The 17,436-nt window shown below is 39.5% G+C and overlaps 2 protein-coding genes across 2 annotated transcripts; both read left to right on the plus strand.

The window, feature by feature from the left end:
- Positions 1 to 577: 577 nt before the first annotated feature.
- On the plus strand, positions 578 to 5,730 carry LOC114477124 (myelin and lymphocyte protein-like). Its single transcript, XM_028469237.1, has 4 exons — positions 578 to 847; positions 3,410 to 3,574; positions 5,219 to 5,365; positions 5,504 to 5,730. Exons 1-4 carry the CDS (start codon positions 761 to 763, stop codon positions 5,576 to 5,578), a joined length of 474 nt encoding a protein of 157 aa, XP_028325038.1. The 5' UTR covers positions 578 to 760; the 3' UTR covers positions 5,579 to 5,730.
- A 2,172-nt stretch (positions 5,731 to 7,902) lies between these two features.
- Positions 7,903 to 16,485, plus strand: LOC114477030 (myelin and lymphocyte protein-like). Its single transcript, XM_028469068.1, has 4 exons — positions 7,903 to 8,187; positions 10,713 to 10,877; positions 15,281 to 15,427; positions 15,566 to 16,485. The coding sequence occupies exons 1-4, from the start codon at positions 8,101 to 8,103 to the stop codon at positions 15,638 to 15,640; spliced, it is 474 nt and encodes a 157-aa protein (XP_028324869.1). The 5' UTR covers positions 7,903 to 8,100; the 3' UTR covers positions 15,641 to 16,485.
- Positions 16,486 to 17,436: the final 951 nt, after the last annotated feature.

Genomic DNA, 17,436 nt, shown 5'->3' on the forward strand with positions numbered 1-17,436 from the left:
CTATGGACAGATGAGACCAAAGTAGATCTTTTTGGTAAAAGCACATCATTGTACTGTTTACAGAAAATGAAATGAGGCCTTCAAAGAAAAGAATACGGTCCTTACGATCAAACATGGCGTAGGTTCACTGATGTTTTGGTGTTGCTTTGCTGCTACTGGCACTGAATCCCTTGACTGTGTGCATGGCATCATGAAATCTGAAGACCACCAAAGACTTTTGGGGTACAATGTAGGGCCCAGTGTCAGAAAGCTGGGTCTCTGTCAGAGGTCATGGGTCCTCCAGCAGGACAATGACCCAAAGCACACTTCAAAAAGCACCGAAAAATGACTGAAGACAAAGTCTTGGAGAGTTCTGAAGTGGCCAGCAATGAGTCCAGATTTTTTTATCTGATAAAAATGTTTCTGTCTCAAGCTTTAAAGCTAAACAATAAAACCATAAATCTGCAAATTCTTCTAGACTTTTAAATCTTTATGCTTCCACGTGAATGCAATGACCTGCATCACAATAACTTTTGTGTGTGAACAGATAAACGTCTCGCTGACGTTCATAGTGGCTCATAAACAAATGATGAGTAGGTGGAGTGGAGGAGACACAGAGGGAGGTGCAGGATGGAAGGAAAGGCAGAAAAAAACAGCCTTTAAAAATCAGAATAAGCTAGGTTACACATTTCATTCCTGAGGAAATCTCACACACACACACACACACACACACACACACACACACACACACACACACACACACACTCATTGTGTTTGGACTATGGCTTCCACCACTTCAGGTGATATTTTGCCCTCGGGCGCAAAGATCTTCGTGACCTTTCCTGACATCTTCTTCATTCCTGAGTTTGTGAGTTTGTTTATTTTTCCCGATTATGTCAACAAGGACGTAGTTTACAGCTTTCTTGTTATTCTATTTCTAACTTTTTATTGAGCTCCTAACTTAAAGGATCTTTGTTACTTTTCTCAATTTTTCCCACTTTAGCCTCAGGTTAGCATCTTTTTCTTCCTCCTCCTCACCTGAAAAACCTCTGATCAGATAAGATTCGACCTTGTTCTGCATGTAAAGGTTGTAGTCAGACGTTAGTGTTTGATCAGTGTTGTTAACACGTAGAGCAGAGGAGATGAGAGGTGGCGATGGACTGGTTAAAGTGTCAATCAAACTATTACAGCTAATAACTTATATCAGCTTGTCTATTCATTAATTATTGATTGAAAAGGAAAAAAAAACAGCAACAGCAGACAATGGGCTGTATGAACGCTTCATTTCTACGTTAGAATGAAGAATGAAGACCGTGAAAGAACTTCCGGTTCCTAACCCTACTGTATTATGACAAATGACTATAGTTTTCATATTAATCTCACACAACTCAAAAACAGCAGTAAATAGCAGAGGACATCTTATACATTTGCATAAACTACTGTCCTTTCACTGATAAACAGTTTTTCCCGTTTATTCAGAGCTGCTCCTCTTGTTTTATGTTTAGCTAGGCGCTAATGCTACTTTAATAGCTACAGATATGTTTTAATAGCATTTCCTATATATATATATATATATATATATATATATATATATATATAAAAATAAAAATAAATATATATATATATATATTTAATATTATTTTTATAATTTATTATTATTATTATTATTTTTTATTATTATTATTATTATTTTTTTTCTCACCACAGTTTTTTTGGACTTTTTCACATTTTGTCCTTGTAGGTTACCGTAGCGTGATGTGAGCCAGCCCCCTCTTTGTTTACATGTGTTTACCCTTTGAGTAGGCTATATGTGTGCCACAGGCATGTTTAATGCTTTATTCACACTATGCTGAGATGCTAAGAGAAGAGTTTATTATTTTTTTAATTTTAATGTCATACAGTATGTTATAAAATATGTAGTTATCAGATTTCTTAATCAGAAAATTGAAGCTACTGTGAAGTTGCTGTTGCACTTTTTCTGAAACCTGGGTTAAAGCTTGTGACAGAGCCTCATTTACTTTTTATTTTGGGATTGTTTTATGCATTTTAACTCTTGAGGACAATCACAGCAATAAACTTGCACTTTTGACAATATATCTGATGTCTGCAGTCATTTTTAAGTGCACTGAAAAATAAAATCATTACTGAAATTTTATTTAGGCAAAATTGCCCAGCTCTAATTCAGCATCAGCTTTTTGCTTAATAAAGGCTTTGAATCTCATCTAATGTTTGTTTTACACCTGTGATTGTAAAATATAAGAAGTTTGTAACTCAAAACTACATGGGAACAGTTTAAAAACACGCTATTATTTTTAAAATATTTCTTATCTGAGATAGTGTGTGTGTGTGTGTGTGTGTGTGTGTGTGTGTGTGTGTGTGTGTGTGTGTGTGTGTGTGTGTGTCATTTTAAACAAAACTCTAAAGCTGTAAAGTTGATTTGAGCATCTCTTATTTCTGAGACCAATCTGTGTTTGTATTTTAATAATATTTATAATAAGAAAATCATAATGCATTGGAATCATTTATTGAATTTTTTTTTTTTTTTTTGATGTCATGCTGCGAGGATTTAATAAAATATTAGAAACAAAATGTTAACCAAAGATATAATTTATACCATTGGAATATTCCATGACATTTCACTGATAACTGTGTAAATCTGGTAAAGAAGATATTTAATGCTTTTGTTTTCTGTGTTTTGTCAGTCATTTTGTGTATTTTCTGTCTTTTTTGTGTCAATTACTGTATTTTTGGAGTCATTTTAAGTGTTTTCTGTCATTTTGTGTATTTTTCTCTCCTTTGTATGTATTTTTGGAATCTTTTTGTTGTTACTGTGTGTGTTGTGTTGGGTTTTATATTCCTTCCAACTTCTTAAATCAAACATTTCGGGAATTTGTTTGTCACATAAGTAGATTTTATTATTTTGTGATCACCTTTTGATGAATTTTTGAAGAACAATTTGAGGAAAATTGCAGGATTTTGTGAAAATTGAGAGTTCTTTCAACAATTTGAGTTTAAAAATAACTTCCCTCATGTGATATAAGCGTACAAAAGTGTGAACCCTGCAAACATTGTAGACTGTCATTAGATTTGTAAATGTGTAGGTATTGAGAGATCTACTGGATTATTTGATAATTTAAACAATAATTCATGTTTTCTTTGTCCATTTTTACTTTCTCCTGTGGGCCAAATTGGTTGCTCTGAAGGGCCAGATTTGGCCCCCGGGCCATGAGTTTGTCATGTTATAAGTCGTCAACCTTCCAGAAGAAAAAAAAAGAAAGGAAAGGCATTTTAAATCATTGATTCTTTTTTTGGGTTTTGTAGAAAACACTCACTTGTAACTTTTTTTTTTAACGGTGTCATTTTTAATCTATAAGCATAAATACAATATCTCACTGAAATGAATCTCTTTCTGTTCTTTTTACCACTTCAGGTTTTTGGTGGTCTGGTGTGGATCCTGGTGGCATCGACCGAGGTCGACCCCCCTAACCCTTTGGGTTGGGTGATGTTTGTGTCCATCTTTTGCTTTGTGGGGACGACGCTGTGGTTTTTCATCTTCATCACCGGAGAAAATCAGAGAAGCGTCTGGCCCTCACTGGTGAGACTCGCTCATATATAATATATATAATATTAAAAACATGTGAACATGTAAGCAAGATTGTCTCCATACAAGTTAAACACTTAATAAAAGAAGAAGGTTTAACACTGACAGGGAACAACTGATCAGCTGTCATACTGTATATGAATGGGTTTATGACACGTTATTAATGGATACGATAAGTGTTTTTCCTTCATTCTTAACGTGATTTCTTGCGTTTCTTCTCCAGATGAGAAAGAAAGTGATTGGGTTGACACTATTATTTTGTTCTAGTTTGTTCCCAGTATTCCCCGTGATATCACCTCACTCTGGGAGACATTCAAGTTTCGGCAGAATTCAGATTTTTTGGTGTAAACGCCCGAAATAAACATCCACAGTTATTTTTGCCACGACTTTCAGTGAATGAAAACACCCTAAATGTGTTGGGAAGTCATTTCATCACAGTAATCTATGGGAGAAATTTAAGAAATTACAGTAAGAATGAAGGAAAAAACACTTCCATGAATCTGTCTAAGGCAGGGGTTCTCAACCTTGGGGTCAGGACCCCATTTAGGATCGCGAGACACCAGATGCCTTTAAGAAACTAAGAATATTTTTTGAACATTTTTTGCTTATTTTTTACCAATTCTCTGCAACTACACTGAACTTTCCATATTTTAAGCTATTTTCATCACTTTTTCTTGTCATATTTTTGCTCCTTTTAATGCATTTTTGCTACATTACTCTCATTTCTGCCACTTTTCTGCACATTTCTTCACTTTCAAGACATTTTTGGCACTTATAAACCCTTTACACCACTTTTCTCACCTAATGTTGCATATGTTGACCCATTATTGTTACTTTTAACCTCTTTTCACCATATTTCATGCTTATTTTTGCCAATTTAACCACATTCACAATTTGCCATGCCCATTATTTGCTAATTTAAAATAATTGTTCCTACTAATTGTTTCAATATTCACACTCAGAACCCTTTTTACCATTTTTTCTGTCTGTTTTTGGCCACTATAATTTGCAATTTTTAACCAATGTCTGTGGATTTAAAATTCATTTTCAACACAGTTTTTGATAACTTTTAACCCATTTTATTTGCAATTAAAACAAGAATATACATATACTACTGTATATACTATACTAATATTAATAAACGTTCCTGGATAATAGTGGATATTATTCAAATAAATAAATAAATGTGGTTATCACAGATTCATAGAACAATGGACCATCATTTTGCTGACCTTATGGATGGACCCCAAAATCTCTCCCTTTTATTCCCCCTTATAGATGACCCTGTCTCCACATGACTGTTCTAATGGGGGTCCTCGGTCTCTGGCACGTTTATTTTGAGAGTTGCGGGCTAAAAAGTTTGAGAACCACTGATATAAAGGAACGTCAGACCCCACAGTGTTTATGGGAGAGATAAAACAAACCTTTGAGTGGCAATTTCAACCTTTTACATCTTTTTTTTCTCTCGATTTATTGTTGCTATGCTAACAGGACAAAGGAGCAATATAGGACGCTCTGATTAAAGTCCAAAGGAACATACTAAATCATTTGTTTCTCCTTTTTATTCATAAATGACTTAAATCTATATCATCTACACTGACATCATCACAGCTGACTCTGATTTCTCCGTGTTTGCAGGATGTGGGGTTTCACTTTTTGGCAGCAGTTTTCTACCTGAGTGCAGGAGTGGATCTGGCTTATATGACTTTCCTCTACGGTGAAGCTGTTAAGCCTTTACAAATAGACCCAGTTCTCAAAATCTACAGACTCGACATAGCAGCAGTGGTAAGAAGAAAACATGCATCCAACACTATTCTATCATTACAGATCTGGATTGATTTACAGTTTTTAAGGATGGATGTTTGTACTGTAGTATTTAGCCTTGGTGTATGATATATAATAATCCTCTGCCTGTGTTTGCAGGTGATGTGCTACGTGGCCATTCTTCTCTACTTCATCCACGCTATTTTCTCTGCCATTCGATGGAAAAGGTCTTGAAGCATAAATTCAAACAAAACTTAAGCTCAAGGTGTCAATGAAGAAAAGAGAAACTTTCTCTGGACTAAAGCTGTTTTTTTTTTACACATTTTGATTGGATGTCTAAACTATGGGCCAAATACGGACCAGTCAGAGCTTAAGTGGGCCACAGATTTCAGGTGGAAAAAGGGGAAATTCAACATTAATGTTCCCTGGTTTGCATTTAAAAGATAAAATATGTAGATATATATCAGTCCCTGCAGGATCTTAACTTAAATTTCCCTGATCTTTGGGAATATTTTGTGGAATAATTGGAAGAAAATATCAGATTTTGGTCATTTACAAAACAATTCATCTTTTTTTTTTCTATAATTTTTACTTTCTCGAGCGGGCCAGATTTGGCCCCCGGACCTTGGGTTTCACATGTGGCATAGATGGATGACGTAGGAACAAGCATTAGTTACTGTAGTTACTGTTATTTACTGTCTATTTGGTTTTGATCATTAGAAACAATGATTTTCCACATTTTGGTCCTTTCACAAGGAAAAAGATTTTTTTCTAATTAAGAATAATTATTTTAAAAAAATAATTAAAGCCTTAATCTAAAATATGGAACTATAAAACTAGTTTGATCTGCACATTTTTCATAGATTCTTTTTTTTTTTTTACATGAATTAAATTTTTCATATATTCAATACATCTATGTTGTTTTTAACTCTTTCTGCTACTGCATGTGTTTAACTTTAAATAAAATTATTAACAAATTATCTCAGTCAGATTAGATGCACTTGAAATAAAACCTATTTAAAATTAAATCATGTTTGTCTGATTTAGTCAAAATTAGCCTCCAAAAACGAAATATAATCACTACATTATGTTTACAGAGACATTAGACAACTAGAATCAAAGAGCACGTTAGCTAAACAAAGGCCTTTTTAATTCAGAGCCATCATCATGTGACCTTTTACACAATGTTGTATAATAAAAGTGATACGTCCACATTTTGCTAACAAATGATTTATTACCAGGGGTGGAAAGTAATGAATTACATTTACTCTCGTTACTGTAATTGAGTAGCTTTTTTGTGTACTTTTACTTTTTTGAGTACTTTTTAAAAATCTGTAATTTTACTTTTACTTAATACGTTTTGTTCAAGTAACTGTACTTTGCTCCATTTGAAATAGATTCCGTTACAGAGTAAAATAAATTCCGCATGCTGACGGGAGTCTGCTACATTTGTGCTATTGAACGTACCCTAGAGCTGTTGTTAGGATCAGCCAATAGAATTTGTTTATGTCTATGGCCTGCTCTGTTGATTCACGTGACGTCACTCACGCGACAAAGCGAGCGCGCTAAATTCTGCTCTCCATCAGAATTTAGCGTGAGAATCTTCCGTCTGAAATCATCAAAATGTCCATGTTTTGTGTATTTTACGGCTGCTCCAATCGTTCTAACCGAGAAAAGGAAAACAGATTTTATTGAGAAGATTGTCGTTCACAATGGTGAGAAATGTAAAAAGCCATGATTTGTAGTTAGAGTCTTGAGTGCTTGTACTTAAATATACCAGTACATATAGTATATTTACACACTTCACTAATTTCATTTATTTTTCTGTTTTTTTATCACACTTCCCTCCAAAAATCAAAGACAAAATACCAGCAAGAACCTTCTATTCAGACACACCTGGCTTAAATAATCAATGGAGGTAATCATTAATTGGATTCACCTTTGAGCGGCTAGAGGGGAGGAGCTTAACAAAACTGAAAGCAAAATTTACAAAATGCACTTTGACACTGAAGCTCAGATTGCAATAAAATTTGGTTTTATTTAATGACACGTGTCAAACTCAAGGCCTGGGGGCCAAATACGGCCATTTGGACAATCCAATTCAGCCCGTAGGACAAAGTTAAAAGGACAAAAAAAACATAAATAATTGTCTACATTACCAAATAAATAAGTTGTGCATTCATGGCCAAAAATATTGGCACCCCTGCGCTTCTGTCAGATAATGCACCACTTCTCCCAGAAAATTGTTGAAATTACAAACACATTGGTATTCACATGTTCATTTATTTTATCTTGGAGAGTTCTGAAGTGGCCAGATTTTTTCATCTGATAAAAATGTTTCTGTCTCAAGCTTTAAAGCTAAACAATAAAACCATAAATCTGCAAATCCTTCTAGACTTTTACATCTTTATGCTTCCAATGACCTGCATCACAATACCTTTTGTGTGTGAACAGATAAACGTCTCGCTGACGTTCATAGTGGCTCATAAACAAATGATGAGTAGGTGGAGTGGAGGAGACACAGAGGGAGGTGCAGGATGGAAGGAAAGGCAGAAAAAAACAGCCTTTAAATATCAGAATAAGCTAGGTTACACATTTCATTCCTGAGGAAATCTCACACACACACACACACACACACACACACACACACACACACACACACACACACACACACACACACACACACACACACACACACACACACACACACACACACACACACACACACACACACACACACTCATTGTGTTTGGACTATGGCTTCCACCACTTCAGGTGATATTTTGCCCTCGGGCGCAAAGATCTTCGTGACCTTTCCTGACATCTTCTTCATTCCTGAGTTTGTGAGTTTGTTTATTTTTCCCGATTATGTCAACAAGGACGTAGTTTACAGCTTTCTTGTTATTCTATTTCTAACTTTTTATTGAGCTCCTAACTCAAAGGATCTTCTTGCTTTTCTCAATTTTTCCCACTTTTGCCTCAGGTTAGCATCTTTTTCCTCCTCCTCCTCACCTGAACAACCTCTGATCAGATAAGATTCGACCTTGTTCTGCATGTAAAGGTTGTAGTCAGACGTTAGTGTTTGATCAGTGTTGTTAACAAGTAGAGCAGAGGAGATGAGAGGTGGCGATGGACTGGTTAAAGTGTCAATCAAACTATTACAGCTAATAACTTATATCAGCTTTTCTATTCATTAATTATTGATTGAAAAGGAAAAAAAAAACAGCAACAGCAGACAATGGGCTGTATGAACGCTTCATTTCTACGTTTGAATGAAGACCGTGAAAGAACTTCCGGTTCCTAACCCTACTGTATTATGACAAATGACTATAGTTTTCATATTAATCTCACACAACTCAAAAACAGCAGTAAATAGCAGAGGACATCTTATACATTTGCATAAACTACTGTCCTTTCACTGATAAACAGTTTTTCCCGTTTATTCAGAGCTGCTCCTCTTGTTTTATGTTTAGCTAGGCGCTAATGCTACTTTAATAGCTACAGATATGTTTTAATGGCATTTCCTATATATATATATATAAAAATAAAAATAATAATAAATATATATATATTTAATATTATTTTTATAATTTATTATTATTATTATTATTTTTTATTATTATTATTATTATTTTTTTTTCTCACCACAGTTTTTTTGGACTTTTTCACATTTTGTCCTTGTGGGTTACCGTAACACGATGTGAGCCAGCCCCCTCTTTGTTTACATGTGTTTACCCTTTGAGTAGGCTATATGTGTGCCACAGGCATGTTTAATGATTTATTCACACTATGCTGAGATGCTAAGAGAAGAGTTTATTATTTTTTTTAATTTTAATGTTATACAGTATGTTATAAAATATGAAATTATCTGATTTCTTAATCAGAAAATTGAAGCTACTGTGAAGTTGCTGTCGCACTTTTTCTGAAACCTGGGTTAAAGCTTGTGACAGAGCCTCATTTACTTTTTATTTTGGGATTGTTTTATGCATTTTAACTCTTGAGGACAATCACAGCAATTAAGTTGCACTTTTGACAATATATCTGATGTCTGCAGTCATTTTTAAGTGCACTGAAAAATAAAATCATTACTGAAATTTTATTTAGGCAAAATTGCCCAGCTCTAATTCAGCATCAGCTTTTTGCTTAATAAAGGCTTTGAATCTCATCTAATGTTTGTTTTACACCTGTGATTGTAAAATATAAGAAGTTTGTAACTCAAAACTACATGGGAACAGTTTAAAAACGCGCTATTATTTTTAAAATGTCTCTTATCTGAAATAGTGTGTGTGTGTCTGTCATTTTAAACAAAACTCTAAAGCTGTAAAGTTGATTTGAGCATCTCTTATTTCTGAGACCAATCTGTGTTTGTATTTTAATAATATTTATAATAAGAAAATCATAATGCATTGGAATAATTTATTGAATATTTTGTTATTTTTTTCTTTGTTTTTCACTTTGATAAAAAGATTTTTTTTTTTTTTTGAAGTCGTGCTGCGAGGATTTAATAAAATATTAGAAACAAAATGTTAACCAAAGATATAATTTATACTATTGGAATATTCCATGACATTTCACTGATAACTGTGTAAATCTGGTAAAGAAGATATTTAATGCTTTTGTTTTCTGTTTTGTCAGTCATTTTGTGTATCTTCTGTCTTTTTTGTGTCAATTACTGTATTTTTGGAGTCATTTTAAGTGTTTTCTGTCATTTTGTGTATTTTTCTCTCCTTTGGTGTATGTATTTTTGGAATCTTTTTGTTGTTACTGTGTGTGTTGGGTTTTATATTCCTTCCAACTTCTTAAATCAAACATTTCGGGAATTTGTTTGGCGGCTGTCACATAAGTAGATTTTATTATTTTGTGATCATCTTTTGATGAATTTTTGAAGAACAATTTGAGGAAAATTGCTGGATTTTGTGAAAATTGAGAGTTCTTTCAACAATTTGAGTTTAAAAATAACTTCCCTCATGTGATATAAGCGTACAAAAGTGTGAACCCTGCAAACATTGTAGATTGTCATTGGATTTGTAAATGTGTAGGTATTGAGAGATCTACTGGATTATTTGATAATTTAAACAATAATTCATGTTTTCTTTGTCCATTTTTACTTTCTCCTGTGGGCCAAATTGGTTGCTCTAAAGGGCCAGATTTGGCCCCCGGGCCATGAGTTTGTCATGTTATAAGTTGTCAACCTTCAAGAAGAAAAAAAAAGAAAGGAAAGGCATTTTAAATCATTGATTCTTTTTTTGGGTTTTGTAGAAAACACTCACTTGTAACTTTTTTTTTTAACGCTGTCATTTTTAATCTATAAGCATAAATACAATATCTCACTGAAATGAATCTCTTTCTGTTCTTTTTACCACTTCAGGTTTTTGGTGGTCTGGTGTGGATCCTGGTGGCATCGACCGAGGTCCACGACCCTAACCCTTTGGGTTGGGTGATGTTTGTGTCCATCTTTTGCTTTGTGGGGACGACGCTGTGGTTTTTCATCTTCATCACCGGAGGAAATCAGAGAAGCGTCTGGCCCTCACTGGTGAGACTCGCTCATATATAATATATATAATATTAAAAACATGTGAACATGTAAGCAACATCGTCTCCATACAAGTTAAACACGTAATAAAAGAAGAAGGTTTAACACTGACAGGGAACAACTGATCAGCTGTCATACTGTATATGAATGGGTTTATAACATGTTATTAAGTGTTTTTGTCACGGGCATGTGTGGGTGCAGACCCAAATGCAGTGACGGAGGCGAAGCTCAGGTGCATTTTACCAGAATTTATTGTAGTCACAGGCATGGTCAGTCCAGGGAGGCAAACGAGAAAAACAACAAAAAGTAAACCCAAGAACCATAGTCACAGCCCGAAGCAAGTAGCAATGTCCCAGCACTGAAGTGACCCCAAGCCTCCACATTTATACTGATCAGCTAATCCATTGCAGCTGGAGGCCAATCAGCAGGAGAAAGCTGCTGGAAGGGAGTCCACGATCTCCTGCCTGCCCTCCAAAATAAAACCCCATCGTGACATAGCCCCCCCCTTAAGGAGCGGGTTCCAAACGCTCCAAAACCAAAAATTAACCCATATAAACACCAAACCAGGGTGGGCGGACGGGGGCCCGGAGGAGGGTCTAACCCTTAGTAAAGGCAGCCTCCCATGAGGCGGGGCCGGCGAAGCTGGCGACCAGGAGTACGGCGGCCTCCCATGAGGCGGAGCCGGCGAGGCAAGCAGGCAGGGGGGCCAGGAGTCCGGCGGTCTCCCATGAGGCGGAGCCGGCGAGGCAGGGGGCCAGGAGTCCGGCGGCCTCCCATGAGGCGGAGCCGGCGAGGCAGGGGGCCAGGAGTCCGGCGGCCTCCCATGAGGCGGAGCCGGCGAGGCAGACGGGAAGACCTCCGGCGAAGAGCGCTCAGACGAGGCAGACGGGAAGACCGGCGGGCCGGGCGAAGACGGGACAGGCGGGAAGACCTCCGGCGAAGAGGGCTCAGACGGGACAGGCGGGAAGACCTCCGGCAAAGAGGGCTCAGACGAGGCAGACGGGAAGACCTCCGGCAAAGAGGGCTCAGACGAGGCAGACGGGAAGACCTCCGGCAAAGAGGGCTCAGACGAGGCAGACGGGAAGACCTCCGGCAAAGAGGGCTCAGACGAGGCAGACGGGAAGACCTCCGGCAAAGAGGGCTCAGACGAGGCAGACGGGAAGACCTCCGACAAAGAGGGCTCAGACGAGGCAGACGGGAAGACCTCCGAAAAAGAGGGCTCAGACGAGGCAGACGGGAAGACCTCCGGCAAAGAGGGCTCAGACGGGACAAGAGAGCTGGGAGTTGGCGGCCTGGTGCGGGGAGCCGGCACTGGCGGCGACGTTGGCGGCCTGGTGCGGGGAGCCGGCACTGGCGGTGACGTTGGCGGCCTGGTGCGGGGAGCCGGCACTGGCGGCGACGTTGGCGGCCTGGTGCGGGGAGCCGCCGGCACTGGCGGCGGCTGGGCAGGCGGCGGCCTGGTGCGGGGAGCCGCCGGCACTGGCGGCGGCTGGGCAGGCGGCGGCCTGGTGCGGGGAGCCGCCGGCACTGGCGGCGGCGGCCTGGTGCGGGGAGCCGCCGGCACTGGCGGCGGCTGGGCAGGCGGCGGCCTGGTGCGGGGAGCCGCCGGCACTGGCGGCGGCTGGGCAGGCGGCGGCCGGGTGCGGGGAGCCGCCGGCACTGGCGGCGGCTGGGCAGGCGGCGGCTGGGCAGGCGGCGGCCGGGTGCGGGGAGCCGGCACTGGCGGCGGCTGGGCAGGCGGCGGCTGGGTGCGGGGAGCCGGCACTGGCGGCGGCTGGGCAGGCGGCGGCCGGGTGCGGGGAGCCGGGAGCTAGGAGACACAGGAACGCTAGCCTGGGAGCTAGGAGACACAGGAACGCTAGCCTGGGAGCTAGGAGACACAGGAACGCTAGCCTGGGAGCTAGGAGACACAGGAACGCTAGCCTGGGAGCTAGGAGACACAGGGACGCTAGCCTGGGAGCTAGGAGACACAGGGACGCTAGCCTGGGAGCTAGGAGACACAGGGACGCTAGCCTGGACGCTAGGAGACACAGGGACGCTAGCCTGGACGCTAGGAGACACAGGGACGCTAGCCTGGACGCTAGGAGACACAGGGACGCTAGCCTGGACGCTAGGAGACACAGGGACGCTAGCCTGGACGCTAGGAGACACAGGGACGCTAGCCTGGAAGCTAGGAGACACAGGGACGCTAGCCTGGACGCTAGGAGACACAGGGACGCTAGCCTGGACGCTAGGAGACACAGGGACGCTAGCCTGGACGCTAGGAGATACACGGACGCTAGCCTGGACGCTAGGAGATACAGGGACGCTAGCCAGGACGCTAGGAGATACAGGAACGCTAGCCTGGGAGCTAGGAGACTGGCGGGGCTGACCCTTCCTTCTCGACCGACCTTTACCTCGTTGTAGGCTCCGGGGTCCTCCCAAAGCCAGTCGAGTTCCCCAGTAGCGATCCCTAACAGGCTCGTCCTCCCATCCATATAACAGCTCCTCCCTGGCCTCCAGAAGGTAGCTTTGCCAGTAGGCAGTTCTTTCTGCCAGGTCCATCTCAGCAAAATCCACCAAAGGTCCCGCTGGGTCTGCTGAGGGCTGGGACATTCTGTCACGGGCATGTGTGGGTGCAGACCCAAATGCAGGGACGGAGGCGAAGCTCAGGTGCATTTTACCAGAATTTATTGTAGTCACAGGCATGGTCAGTCCAGGGAGGCAAACGAGAAAAACAACATAAAGTAAACCCAAGAACCATAGTCACAGCCCGAAGCAAGTAGCAATGTCCCAGCACTGAAGTGACCCCAAGCCTCCACATTTATACTGATCAGCTAATCCATTGCAGCTGGAGGCCAATCAGCAGGAGAAAGCTGCTGGAAGGGAGTCCACGATCTCCTGCCTGCCCTCCAAAATAAAACCCCATCGTGACAGTTTTTCCTTCATTCTTAACGTGATTTCTTGCGTTTCTTCTCCAGACAAGAAAGAAAGTGATTGGGTTGACACTATTATTTTGTTCTAGTTTGTTCCCAGTATTCCCCGTGATATCACCTCACTCTGGGAGACATTCAAGTTTCGGTAGAATTCAGATTTTTTGGTGTAAACGCCCGAAATAAACATCCACAGTTATTTTTGCCACGACTTTCAGTGAATGAAAACACCCTAAATGTGTTGGGAAGTCATTTCATCACAGTAATCTATTGGAGAAATTTAAGAAATTACAGTAAGAATGAAGGAAAAAACACTTCCATGAATCTGTCTAAGGCAGGGGTTCTCAACCTTGGGGTCAGGACCCCATTTAGGATCGCGAGACACCAGATGCCTTTAAGAAACTAAGAATATTTTTTGAACAATTTTTGCTTATTTTTTTACCAATTCTCTGCAACTACACGGAACTTTCCATATTTTAACCTATTTTCATCACTTTTTCTTGTCATATTTTTGCTCCTTTTAATGCATTTTTGCTACATTACTCTCATTTCTGCCACTTCTCCATCAAATTTCAATGTCTTTTCTGCACATTTCTTCACTTTCAAGACATTTTTGGCACTTATAAACCCTTTACACCACTTTTCTCACCTAATGCTGCATATGTTGACCCATTATTGTCACTTTTAACCTCTTTTCACCATATTTCATGCTTATTTTTTCCAATTTAACCACATTCACAATTTGCCATGCCCATTATTTGCCAATTTAAACTAATTGTTCCTACTAATTGTTTCAATATTTACACTCAGAACCCTTTTTACCATTTTTTCTGTCTGTCTTTGGCCACTATAATTTGCAATTTTTAACCAATGTCTGTGGTTTTAAAATTCATTTTCAACACAGTTTTTGATAACTTTTAACCCATTTTATTTGCAATTAAAACAAGAATATACATATACTACTGTATATACTATACTAATAATAATAAACGTTCCTGGATAATAGTGGATATTATTCAAATAAATAAATAAATAAATGTGGTTATCACAGATTCATAGAACAATGGACCATCATTTTGCTGACCTTATGGATGGACCCCAAAAATCTCTCCCTTTTATTCCCCCTTATAGATGACCCTGTCTCCACATGACTGTTCTAATGGGGGTCCTCGGTCTCTGGCACGTTTATTTTGAGAGTTGCGGGCTAAAAAGTTTGAGAACCACTGATATAAAGGAACGTCAGACCCCACAGTGTTTATGGGAGAGATAAAACAAACCTTTGAGTGGCAATTTCAACCTTTTACATCTTTTTTTTCTCTCGATTTATTGTTGCTATGCTAACAGGACAAAGGAGCAATATAGGACGCTCTGATTAAAGTCCAAAGGAACATACTAAATCATTTGCTTCTCCTTTTTATTCATAAATGACTTAAATCTATATCATCTACACTGACCTCATCACAGCTGACTCTGATTTCTCCGTGTTTGCAGGATGTGGGGTTTCACTTTTTGGCAGCAGTTTTCTACCTGAGTGCAGGAGTGGATCTGGCCTTTATCACCTATATCTACGGTGAAATTGTTAAGCCTTTACCAATAGACCCACTTCTCAAAATCTACAGACTCGACATAGCAGCAGTGGTAAGAAGAAAACATGCATCCAACACTATTCTATCATTACAGATCTGGATTGATTTACAGTTTTTAAGGATGGATTTTTGTACTGTAGTATTTATCCTTGGTGTATGATATATAATAATCCTCTGCCTGTGTTTGCAGGTGATGTGCTACGTGGCCATTCTTCTCTACTTCATCCACGCTATTTTCTCTGCCATTCGATGGAAAAGGTCTTGAAGCATAAATTCAAACAAAACTTAAGCTCAAGGTGTCAATGAAGAAAAGAGAAATTTTCTCTAAAGCTGTTTTTTTACACATTTTGATTGGATGTCTAAACTATGTTGTTAACATAAATGCAGAGCATAGATCAGGGGTGTCAAACTATTTTAGTTCAGGGGCCAAAAACAAACCAGTCAGAGTTTAAGTGGGCCACAGATTTTAGGTGGAAAAAGAGAAAATTCAACATTATTGTGCCCTGGTTTGCATTTCTACATATAAAAGATAAAATATGTAGATATATATCAGTCCCTGCATGATCTGAACTTAAATTTACCTGATCTTTGGGAATTTGGGGATATTTCGTGGAATAATTGGAAGAAAATATCAGATTTTGGTCATTTACAAAACAATTCATCTTTTCTTTTCTATAATTTTTACTTTCTCGAGCGGGCCAGATTTGGCCCCCGGGCCTTGGGTTTCACATGTGGCATAGATGGATGACGTAGGAACAAGCATTAGTCACTGTAGTTACTGTTATTTACTGTCTATTTGGTTTTGATCATTAGAAACAATGATTTTCCACATTTTGGTCCTTTCACAAGGAAAAATATTTTTTCTAATTAAGAATAATTATATTAAAGAATAATTAAAACTATATCTAAAACTATAAAACTAGTTTGATTCGGCCATTTTTCATAGATTCTTTTTTTTTTTTTATACATGAATTAAATTTTTCATAATATATTTATGTTGTTTTTAACTCTTTCTGCTGCAGCACGTGTTTCCCTATAAATAAAAAACTGATTTACAAATGATCTCAGTCAGATTAGATGCACTTGAAATAAAACCTATTTAAAATTAAATCATGTTTGTCTGATTTAGTCAAAATTAGCCTTTAAAAATGAAATATAATCATTACATGATGTTTACAGAGACATTAGACAACTAGAATCAAAGATTAGAAATAAATAATGTTTTGCACTGCAGTGTGTGTGTGTATGTGTTTGTGTGTGCAAGTATGTGTGACCCAATGATTTCTGCACTGCACACCCATATCCCATGCTCATTTCCATCTTACTTGTACATAGTCTTTCTCCAGGGTTTGCCAAGCAGGCAACGTTGTGGCTGACTACATCCAGTCTACCCACTTCTGGTCTCTGAATACGTCTCAGACACTGCCAACACTGATGCACCTTCACAAACTCTTTGATGAACGGTGTACGGAACAGAGTACCATGCGTTGGCCCGTGCCCTGCCTTTGACTCCCCATACCAAACTGAACGGTCCAGAACCGTTCAGGGGGTTTCATCGAGATAAAGTAACAGCAAACCTAACCCTAACCTATCCCTATGTAACCCTAAACCTAACCGCTAATCCTAGCCCTACCCATCACCTAAGGGGTTCCTGTAGCTTGTGCCTTTAAACATGTCTATCCCTACCTAACCTTAACGCCTAACCATAACCCTACCTAACCCTAACCCTACCTAACCCTAACCCTACCTAACCTCACCTAACCCTACCTAACCTCACCTAATCCTACCTAACCTCACCTAACCCTACCTAACCTCACCTAATCCTACCTAACCTCACCTAACCCTACCTAACCTCACCTAACCCTACCTAACCTCACCTAATCCTACCTAACCTCACCTAACCCTACCTAACCTCACCTAATCCTACCTAACCTCACCTAACCTCACCTAACCCTACCTAACCTCACCTAACCCTACCTAACCTCACCTAACCCTACCTAACCTCACCTAACCCTACCTAACCTCACCTAACCCTACCTAACCTAACCTAACCCTACCTAA

Source organism: Gouania willdenowi, chromosome 15 (genome assembly GCF_900634775.1).
Source record: "Gouania willdenowi chromosome 15, fGouWil2.1, whole genome shotgun sequence".
NCBI classification, from domain to species: Eukaryota; Metazoa; Chordata; class Actinopteri; order Blenniiformes; family Gobiesocidae; genus Gouania; species Gouania willdenowi.